Source organism: Nematolebias whitei, chromosome 24 (assembly GCF_014905685.2).
Source record: "Nematolebias whitei isolate Nwh7 chromosome 24, NemWhi1, whole genome shotgun sequence".
In the NCBI taxonomy this organism is placed as follows: Eukaryota; Metazoa; Chordata; class Actinopteri; order Cyprinodontiformes; family Rivulidae; genus Nematolebias; species Nematolebias whitei.
This window is the reverse complement of record NC_056521.1, coordinates 537805-548922: the sequence shown is the minus strand read 5'-3', so window position 1 is coordinate 548922 and position 11118 is coordinate 537805. Positions and strand designations below refer to the sequence as shown.

The following is an 11118-nucleotide window of genomic DNA, read 5'->3' as shown; positions in this document are numbered from 1 at the left end:
GCATTCTGGACCAGTTGTAGTCGTGCAATGGAGGTCTGACTGATACCTAACAGGAGAGAATTGCAGTAATCAAGCCTAGATGTAATGAATGCATGTATTACTGTCTCCAGGTTCTTTTTGGACAATATGGGCTTCAGTTTAGTTTCAGGGAAGGGTCCATTATCACGCCCAGATTAGTGACTCTTTGTTTTTCTGACAGGGTTAGAGCAGAGAGGTCGATGCAGTGGTTTGTGATCGTGTCATTGGGAGGGAACAACATGACTTCAGACTTCTTTTCATTGAAACTCAAAAAGTTTAAAGCCATCCAGTCCCTGATGACAGCCAGGCAGTCGAGCAGAGGTTGAATAGAGCATGTACCATTGTGTCTTTTCAGACCCTGAAAGACCTCATCAGACCCTAAGAGACCTCATCAGACACCTTCAGATCTCATCAGACCCCATCAGACCCTGAAAGACCTCATCAGACCCTAAGAGACCTCATCAGACACCTTCAGACCCCATCAGACCCTGAGAGACCCCATCAGACCCCTTCAGTGTGAGGTCATGAAGCTGCATGTCGTGATCACAGCTGTAACATGGACTGGGCCAATCATAATGGGTCAACATCATGGATACACTGCTGCCACCACAACCATAACCCTCACTGCAGAAGTACAGTGCATGCTCCACAACCACTAGCCTGTGAAACAATGTGCTCCTGAAGGCCTCACCAACACCCTGTAAGGAGCCCCCACTAGACCAGAGATGGCCGATGAATGGGATGGCCAGCCTCAGTATACACATTTTCATCTATGAATAATAAAAAATAAACATTTGTGCCACCATTTTGTGTGGCGTTACGAGGACATGTTCAGTTACTGCCAGGTGTCAGGAGACCATCAGTATCAGAGGAAAATACTAGGGCTGTAACGGTACACGTGGGTGTATAGAACTGTTTTGGTACAGCATGTTCGGTTCGGCCCACGTGCGTACTGTTTCGGTTATTTTTTCACTCGTTAAATTTATTAAAGAGAGATTATGCGCTGCAGAACTAAAGTTCCTAAGCGTGTTTCAGCACGGCGCTATTATCTCGCAGCACGCATAGCATTAGCAGCCTAACAGGCAACGAACAATCCATCTCGTTGCGGTCTCCTGTTTGGGAACATTATGGCTTTCTTGTTAAAAAACAAGTGAACAGATCCAAAGCTGTGTGTCGACGTTGTTTCTTGAAGATTGGATCTGCCGCAAGCATTACGTCTAACTTGTTAACGCACTTAAAATGACATCATCCGATTGTGAACGTAGCATGGTTCAAAGACCGATAACAGCAGTATTTAAACAGCCTCCATCCATCCTCTTCTGCTTATCCAGGGTCGCGGGGGTAGCAGCCTAAGTAGGGAAGCTCAGACTTCCCTCTCCCCAGCCACTCGGACCAGCTCCTTCAGGGGAATCCCGAGGTGTTCCCAGACCAGCCGAGAAACATAGTCCCTCCAGCGTGTCCTGGGTCTTCCTTTGGGTCTCCTCCTGGTGGGACGTGCCCGAAACACCTCACCAGCGAGGCGTCCAGGAGGCATCCTAACCAGATGCCCGAGCCACCTCAACTGGCTCCTCTCGATGTGGAGAAGCAGCGGCTCTACTCTGAGTCCCTCCCGGATGATCGAGCTTCTCACCCTATCTCTAAGGGAGAGTCCAAACACCCTGCGGACAAAACTCATTTTGGCCGCTTGTATCCGAGATCTCGTTCTTTCGGTCACAACCCAAAGCTCGTGACCATAGATGAGTGTAGGAACGTAGATCAACCGGTAAATTGAGAGCTTCATTTTTTGAATCAGCTCTCTCTTCACCATGACAGACCAGTACAGCGTCCTTCACTGCCAATGCTGCACCTATCCGCCTATCGATCTCAGGCTCCATTTTTCCCTCATTCGTGAACAAGACCCCGAGATACTTAACCTCCTCCACTTGGGGCAGGACCTCCTCCCCGACCCGGTCGCGTCACACTCAGCTGCAAACCGCTCCAGCGAAAGCTGTAGATCATGACCTGATGAACCCAACAAGACCACATCATCTGCAAAAAGCAGAGAAGCAATCCTAAGGCCACCAAAATGGAACCCCTCAACACCTTGGTTGTGCCTAGAAATTCTGTCCATAAAAGTTATGAACAGAATCAGTGACAAAGGGCAACCTTGGCAGAGTACAACTCTTACTGGGAACGAATCCGACTTGCTGCCGGCGATGCAGATCAAGCTCTGACACCGGTCGTACAGGGACCTAACAGCCCGTATCAAAGGGCCTGGTACCCCATACTCCCAGAGTACCCCGCACAGGGCTCCCCGAGGGACGCGGTCGAAGGCCTTCTCCAAGTCAACAAAGCACATGTAGACAGGTTGGGCAAACTCACACACACCCTCCAGGACCCTGCTCAGGGTGTAGAGCTGGTCCAGATGATCACATGCTCAAGAAGGACCATCAGCCTAACAATGGATCATTAGGCTGATGGTCCTTCTTGAGCATGTGATCAGTTGGTTCTGGTTGTCAGCAGCAAACTGGTTGATCCACTCTGAGAAGGTGCTATTTAAGAGACTGAGCTGAATACAGCACCTCAGACTGAGGAAGTCCTCAGGATGAGAGACGAAACGTTTCTACATTTTGTTTTGCTTTTGTTTTTTTGAATGTCCAGAGGACCAGATTGAACTTTTTTGGATTTTTCTACCTGGATTATTGAGCAGCATCAAGATATTATGGATTATTGTAGCACTATGAGTTGTAATTCTTGTTGGTTTTGATATTAACGGATAAAGATTTAAACTATACAATGAATTTGTAAATGTACTGATGTTATTTGAATCTGTTTTATTTCCCAGGTCAATATTAAAGTCTCCACACAAAAAATGCTTTTATTAAAACTCTAGGTGGAGCAGAACACCTGAGGAAAGGTGGAGCAGAACACCTGAGGACAGGTGGAGCTCAGACTGAGTAGGTTTTCTTCTCTTCAGTTGAACTGATGAGCTGCACCACCGGCTGAGTTTAGCTCCAACACGCTGAAGGTGTAGCAGTTGGGTGTGGTTACCTCAGTGACGTGCGGTGATGTGTGTGACAGGTGAGACACTGACCGTCTGGAATCCAGTGTTCACATACCTGAACCCAAAATAGGAGCTTCTATTTGAACATAAACAGTTTTAAAATAATGATGACATGTTTGACGCGTCGTTGAGCAGAGATGTTCTTCAGCTCCTTCACATTCTTCTCATGGAGCTACTTTCTGCTCCAAGCTGCTCTTACACCTGTGGAAAGTCTCCACAGTCAGGACCTGGAGGGTTTTATACCACAACACAGTCAGAGTTCATCCCTGGAACATTTTACATGAGTTCTAGAACTGTACCATGGACCTGCAGGCAGACCATTAACCGTGATGCAGAACCTGAGCAGCTGTAAATGGTTCCTGGAAGCAGCTTGTTCAGTTCTCTGTCTGTCAGCTTGTTACTCACTTCCTGTCACTTCAAGTGTGAGACCAGATTCAACAAGTTTAAACACAAACTACAGTCCGTGTCAAGAGCAGCACTTCATCCATGTTTAAAGTGTTTTATTGTTCTAATGCATGTTTTTTGTGCATGACTCGTGGAGGTTATTAAAATGCTTCAGCTTTGAGATCCTGAACTCTGTGTAAACAAATTCAACGAGTGCACCGTGTGCTTCACCCCCACCCCTCTGCAGCAGCAGAACTACACCTGCTTCACTGCCCCCTGAGGGACGCTCTGCAGCGCCTCGTCAGCGTGCACCCATCAGACATGAGAAGCACGTGTCACACTCAACATACTGGACACAGTGGAACATCTGCGCGTGCAGCTGCTTCACATCTTGTATGAGAGCGCCCCCACAGGTGAACCAGAGCACTGCACGGCCTCACCTGCACCGTTTCAACGAGGCGGAGACTTTGACCACTGAAGAGCTGAAATGACTCACAGAGGAACATGTTGGTGTGGGTGCCGGAGGACTCACATGAGCCAGCCAGGCGGTGACCGAGTCCTCCCTGGAGGAGCAGCTCCACAGCAGACTGCAGGCAGCAGACCCCACGGCCGAGCAGAAGTCTGCCTGCTGCTGCAGTTCTGACCCGCTCTGCCACAGCTGGTCCCTCAGCAGCAGCTTCTCCTGCAGGGACACCACGCAGACACTCATTTATGTGTGTGAACAGTTCAGCTCATCCACAACATGCGACTCTTCTGGTGTTTCTAACTTTTATTCTTTTCTAAATATTTATAGTTCATTCATGGAAAAAAGCTCCAGGTAGATGAATCCAACCAGCTGGAGTCAGGTCCTCTGGACGGATTCTTCTTGTAGAAACGTTTCGTCTCTCATCCTGAGGACTTCCTCAGTCTAAGGTGCTGTATTCAGCTCAGTCTCTTAAATAGCACCTTCTCAGAGTGGATCAACCAGTTTGCTGCTGACAACCAGAACCAGCTGCTCACATGATCAAGAAGGACCATCAGCCTAACAATGGATCATTAGCACACTGATGGCTGTTTACTGTTCACAGAGGGCTGAGTGATACTAGCAATCACAGCATTGTAAGAGGGGGACAGTTGAACCTGGAGGCTCCGCCCCTGTTTAATGATGGATGGTTTCTTTTCACAAAGATGGCCTCCTTTACTCCTCTCTCAAACCATCGTTCCTCTCTATCCAGGATGTGAACATCTTCATCCCTGAAAGAGTGACCGCTGGCCTGGAGATGAGTGTAGACCTCAGAGTCCTGGCCTGATGATGTTGATCTTCTGTGCTGGTCCATCCTTTTGGCCAGTGGCTGTTTAGTTTCCCCGATGTAAGACTGATCACCCTCCTGACACTGAACAACGTACACAACATTACTCTGTTTGTGCCGGGGGACTGGATCTTTGGGATGAACCAGTCTTTAATGTGTTGTTAAGATGTTAGCTGGCTGTGGCCTTAGGCCTCCTCTCGGACACAGGACCCGCCTCCAGCCCACGTCGCTCCCCCCGGCTCGGACCTCCCTCAGACGCAGCAACTCACACTATTTAATAAATCAAGGAAACGTGAATTCAGTTTTACCAACTGCATTAAATAGAGGCAGAAGGTTGCAGTTACAGCGCTGGACTCTCCGGTCTGTGATGCGTTCACAAACCTGGAAGGGCAGATGTCTCGTCTCATTACTCATTTATAGGGTCCTGGACTCGTCCTTCGCAGAAGGGGAGCTCAACCTGTCAGTGTATGAGGGGGCGTGGCTAAGTGTGATCTCAATGGATCTGATGTGAACTGACGTGTTGGGAAATATGAGACGGTGCTTCAAAAGCCTTTCTACGTGATGTAGCAGATGAAATTCTATTCCTTGACTGATATTTAATCCCAGGGAAACTCTTTTACAGTTGCTGGCCCAGTTTAACCCAGTCAGAACTGGCTCATAATTCCATTATAATCCCGTGGTCTCTGAGCAGATCCAAACCCCAGGACCAGTCTAGATAAATATCTAACAGTGTTTTGGGGTTTAAAAGCCACTGGGACGTTGTGTTTAGAAAATAAACGTCTTATTTTCTAAACACAACGTCCCAGTGGCTTTTAAACCCCAAAATACATTAAAGACTGGTTCATCCCAAAGATCCAGTCCCCCGGCACAAACAGAGTAATGTTGTGTATGTTGTTCAGTGTCAGGAGGGTGATCAGTCTTACATCGGGGAAACAAAACAGCCACTGGCCAAAAGGATGGACCAGCACAGAAGATCAACATCATCAGGCCAGGACTCTGCGGTCTACACTCATCTCCAGGCCAGCGGTCACTCTTTCAGGGATGAAGATGTTCACATCCTGGACAGAGAGGAACGATGGTTTGAGAGAGGAGTAAAGGAGGCCATCTTTGTGAAAAGAAACCGTCCATCATTAAACAGGGGTGGAGCCTCCGGGTTCAACTGTCCCCCTCTTACAATGCTGTGATTGCTAGTATCACTCAGCCCTCTGTGAACAGTAAACAGCCATCAGGGCACTAACGAGCGATCGGTCGTTAGTGCCCTGATGGTCCTCCTTGATCATTCAGTTCCAATCGTTGTGAACAGCTAGTTCTGGATGTCAACAAACTGGTTATGAGAAGGTGCTGTTTACTAGACTGAGCTGAATACAGCTCCTCGGACTGAAGCAGCCCTGCCTACCGAACACCCCCCCCACCCCCACCCCCCTGACAACTTCCAGCACTGATGTAGCACTAAGCTAGCTACAGACACACTAGCTACAAAGCTAGACGTAGCGGTCCGTTTCCCTCACGTTGAGCCATGTCCACCCTCCACCTGAAAACCGTCGGTGCAACCAGCGAGCAACACAGACGTGTCTCCGACTCCACCCCCTGGAAGACATGAGCGCCCTGCCGAGGCAAGTAAACTGGGGGAACACTGCAACTCCTTGCTAGCCCTTTGCTACGTTTAGCTTTCAGCCCTTTGGTAACAGCTGCTGTTTTACATGCGCTTCATAATGAAGCTGACCTGACTTTAGCTGGTGTTTTGCTTCTGCTAGCTATGATCAGCCATGTTTAGGTTTTAGCTGATCTTTTACAACTTTTCGTTTTTAGGGAGTCCACTTTGACTCAGCTCCATGTTCTCTTTGGGTTTTCGGACCATGAAGAACCAGGACCGTGAGGTTGTTTGAACTCTCGGCTGGTTTGACCCGCCTGTTGACGACTTCCTGTGGAATCAGCTGAATAACGGCTGTTTCCACAGAAGCCTGAAGAGCGCTGGATGTTCCCCGCGGTTCTGAGCAGGCTTTGATCTTCTGGTCTCACCTCTCTCTCTCTCTGACATTCACTTTGAACAGCATCCAGTCTGGACTGAAGGTGGAGACACTCCTGCCTCAGCTGCTCCTGTTCATGTCCAAGGTGCTCCTTGTCCACGCACAAACCTGCAGGTCAAAGGTCACAGCTGTCAAGCACAGCTGTCCAACATCCAGGGCGTGTCGCTGACACGCTGCAACAGCTTTTGGTCACGTAAAGGACTTTCACTCGGCTCTGCTCTCTGGGCTCGAGTCCGTTTACCGTTCAGGACTCGGGGCAGAAACTCTCGGAGCTGCATGACTTCTGTGGTTAATTTCTCCAAGTCTGTCCTCCTCACTCGGACAAAAGACCCCTGAGACGAAGAAGAAGAACATCGTTACTGTTCCTCCGAGAACCACAACGTGGACCATCATAATACCAGCTGTTCCTAAACCACTTCAAACGTTTTTCAACGGAGCAGCTTACTTTAGCCACTTTTTAATCCAAACGTTTAGCTCAGTGCTGTGACTCGTTCTCAGAAGAGTGAACACTTTTCAATAAAATTACTCATTAAAATACACTGACCGTAAAACGTTCTCAAACAAAACTGCTTCAGCGCACTGCCTCCATTTGTTTAAGCTACTTTTAGCTACCTTTAGGTTGTAGATGTCCTTCTGCTAGCTTTAGCTTTTAGCTACCATCCAGCTCCAACCGTTTCACCACGTTACCTTCCATTCTGTAACATTTAGCTTGGTCTTGCGTAGTTATGCCTACTGGTTTGCTTATTGTAGCTTCTGATATACTAAGTTTAGCTTTTCCTTCTGTGTTGCTAGCATTTACATCCGCTTTGCTAATTATTAGCATGGGTTTAGCTAATTTAGCTTTAGCGTCTGTTTAGCTCATTTGTATTTGTTTATGGATGTTTGCTCTTTTTAACCATGAGCTGCTGCTCTGCTGGGACTGTCAGCAACTGTTCAGCTAGTTTTAAGATAACGACACTATGATCTGAAACGATTCTGGTCAGTTTGTGGTACTGGTGCTCCTGGACCTTACTGCTGCCTCTGATCCTGTTGACCACAGGATCCTCATGTCACGGCTGGAACTGTGGGGTGGGACCACAGGTGCTGCATTAGAATGGTTCCGCTCATACCCGAGTGGTAGGAGCTTCTGTGTCAAGGTTGGTAACAATGTATCCGCCTCATTACCTCTTTCTTGTGGGGTCCCACAGGGTTCTATTCTTGGACCCCTTCTGTTCTCACTTTATTTGCTCCCTCTGGGGTCCATCCTGAGGAAACACGGTCTTTCATTCCATTGCTATGCTGATGACTGCCAGATCTACCTGCCTGTGAAACCAGGAAGTGTTTGCTCCATTCACCCTCTGTTAAAATGTCTGGACGACATTAAGGCCTGGATGACTTCAAATCTCTTAAGTTTTAACAAAGACAACACTGAAGTCATTGTCTTTAGCCCTTGCTCAACTGCCGCCACTGAGGTTTTAAATGCTTTTTATTAATTCTTCAGTTATTATTATTAGTGCATTGTATTTTTTCTCTTTGATTTTCTCATTGGTTGTTGTTAAGCACTTTGACAACAGGTTGTTTGAAATGTGCTCTATAAATAAAGTTGACTCGTTTGACCCTTCAGCTAATGTTCTGCTGCCTTTAGTTTTAGCTTGTTTTCCTAATTGTAGCCCGTGCTTTGCTCATTTTAGCTTTTGCCGTGCTTGCTTTGTACTTGAACAGCTAATTTCAGCTGCTTCAGCTAATTTCAGCTGCTTCAGCTAATTTCAGCTGTGGTTCAGTTAACATTGCGTACCTTTGTTCTGCTGTGGTTCTGGTCCAAACGTTTCCCTGTAACAACTACTGCCATGTTCTGGTGTTGTTGTGGTCTGTCAGGACTGACACGGATTATTTCAGATTATTTCAGATTATTTGCTCCATTCATCACTGAACTGTGCTAAGGCTAACAGCTAGCATAGCCATAAAGTAAACAATAAGTACACAAAGGGCAAAGTTTTCTGAGCTGTACTTTTGAAGTACAACGTACTCCTCAGTGGTACCTACCTCTCAGGGACTTACAGTATTCCTGGTTGATATTTAACTAACACGAACCGAATGGCGCGAAAACTCAACTCCAGTCCAGGGTTTCACACTCTCCGCACGTGCACAACGGCTTATGTTGCATTCACTGGAGCTCGGAAATTGAACCTGTTACGTTAATTTCATTAACGCATTTGTTTAATAAAAAAGATTAAAGTTTGTTGTGCTGTGTTGCTTTAAAAACCAAACCTTTAAATTAAGGTTCAGGAAAGTTGAATCCACTTAGAACTGGACTATTTTGTGGCACTTTCTTTTTTTTTTATCCTGCGAAGAGTTTGAAACTCCGAGTTTCCATCCGTCAGTGAACGCAGCGTTATCCTCCTTTCTTTGTGTTTGAAAGTCGCCCAGTGAAACCAGAAGTCCCGCTGGAAGTCGCCCAGTGAAACCAGAAGTCCCTCTGGTCACCGTCCAGTTCGGCGGCTCTCATGTCCGCGGCGCCGGGAGCAGACTCCTGCCGGGACCAGGTGCTGCTGAGCCAGTTTCCGGTTCACCGAGCCTGCCGGGATGGAGACCTGCTCGGGTTGGTGTCTCTGGTGGAGCGGCTGTCGGACCAGGCTCACCTGACGGCGGAGGACTCCGGCTACGGGTGGACGCCTCTGCACTGGGCTGCTCACTGCGGACAGGTGAGTTCACCTGGGAATGTTGAAGCGAACTCCGACGGCGGACTTCCACTTCACGCGCACTGGTTTCAGTTGAACTCGGAGGAAACGAGAACAGGTTCCGAAGCGGAGTTTTCTCTATTTAAGCGTCGCTACGGTCTTTATTTGTTGTTCGCGGACACTTTGAGGGCTTGATGTCACCGTGTGGTTGTTCAATAAAGTTTTTTCAGAAAGGGGAGGGGAAAAAAAGGAAAAAAGGCCAGCGCAGATTCTGATTGGTCCGAGCGGAGCCAATGGCTGCTGTGGCGCCAAAAAACCAGGAAGCGCTGCTTTTGTTTTGAATCCTGTAAACAAACATGAACCTTGTGACGCAGTAACTCTGTTTTAAAGCCTGACACCGTCATAAGTCCTAGTTAGGGTCGGCCACTGGAGGACAAACTGACCTCATGTCCTTAAACTGACGGAAAATAGTTTTAATTTTTAATGTGGAATAAATAATTGATAGAAAAAAAGGGGAAAGTTAAAGCTTTTGCAAAAGAAGTGGCAGGAGCAGCTAAAACTAGAGCAGTGTTTATAGTTTGTATAACAACCAGTAAAGTTCAGCTTTGTAACGAGCCGCAGCTCACCAGGGACTTTTTCCTTCCCACTGTCGCCTTGCTGCTTGCTCAGGACCAGAGTCTCAGATGATTAATCTTATTAACTTTGAGCTAAATATATATTCTGTTCGGTGCTTCGTGAATAAACTGAACTTGTTCTAAATTTCAACGCGTTTCTAAAAGTGATGCGAGTTGACAGGAGCCGAACAATCGTTACATTTGACGACAGAATTGAAAGTCGAGCCTTGTTGAAGGAACTCTGACAGATCTCGTGACGGTGCTCACGTGCACTTTACAACAAGGACCCCCTTATACGTGACAGGGACGTTATTAACTCTTTATAAACCGTTACTAACTGCTTGTTACACATTAATTACAGGTGACAGACACACCAGCTTCTTGTTCACCTGTTAATTTAGTCCAGAGTTGTTCTGTTAAACTTTTCAGATGAAGTAACCTGTAATTAATGCTTAATGAACAGTTATTAGTGATGTGTTCATAAGGTATCATCTGTAAGGGGAGCCTTGTTGTGTCGTGGTAGCGTCACGTGTTGCTACTCCGTCACAAGCTGCTACAGCAACATGCAGCTCTGTGGCTTGGAGCCATGCTGTGCTGCTCATCAGCTGTGGCTGCCGTCTTCTTTCATTCCTTAAACGTTCGTGATATCGCAGGAGACACTGGGGGAGCGGTGGCGCAGAGGTTGGAGAAGGAAACGCCTGCCTCCACCCTCGTTGCTCCACTCTGGGCCCTTGAGCAAGGCCCCACCACCTGCGCCCACGCGGCAGCTCCACGCTTCATCGGGACGTGTGGTGTCAAGTCAGCCGCTGGGCGTCGGTTGGTCCTCTGCGGTGACTCGTGAAGAAGAAGAGCTGACACGCCGTTGACTTTGTGTTGCCACAGCTGGAGTGCGTGGTGCACCTGGTGCAGCTGGGCTGTGAGGTGAACACAGCGAGCAGCCGCCTCAACCAGACACCGGCGCACGCGGCAGCGTTCGGGGGACACCCCCACTGCGTGGTGTGGCTGAGCCAGGCCGGAGCCGACGTCAACAGGCAGGTGGGTGTGTGTGTGTGTGTGTGTGTGTGTGTGTGTGTGTGTGTGTGTGTG

At 47.9% G+C, this 11118-nt stretch overlaps 2 protein-coding genes across 2 annotated transcripts in view; one reads left to right on the top strand and one right to left on the bottom strand.

The window, feature by feature from the left end:
• LOC119429179 (heat shock transcription factor 2 binding protein) overlaps positions 1-8860 on the bottom strand; it is an 18051-nt gene extending 9191 nt beyond the window's left edge. Inside the window, exons 1-5 of the mRNA XM_037696858.1 lie at positions 8784-8860; positions 8536-8617; positions 7003-7093; positions 6754-6869; positions 3978-4127 (exon numbers count right to left, since the gene is read on the bottom strand). Of these exons, the coding sequence (XP_037552786.1) occupies positions 3978-4127; positions 6754-6869; positions 7003-7093; positions 8536-8589 (411 nt within the window). The 5' untranslated portion in view covers positions 8590-8617; positions 8784-8860. The remainder of the gene's footprint in view (positions 1-3977; positions 4128-6753; positions 6870-7002; positions 7094-8535; positions 8618-8783) is intronic.
• A 362-nt stretch (positions 8861-9222) lies between these two features.
• Positions 9223-11118, top strand: part of LOC119429178 (ankyrin repeat domain-containing protein 10) — a 13076-nt gene continuing 11180 nt past the window's right edge. Inside the window, exons 1-2 of the mRNA XM_037696856.1 lie at positions 9223-9442; positions 10915-11063. Of these exons, the coding sequence (XP_037552784.1) occupies positions 9245-9442; positions 10915-11063 (347 nt within the window). The 5' untranslated portion in view covers positions 9223-9244. The remainder of the gene's footprint in view (positions 9443-10914; positions 11064-11118) is intronic.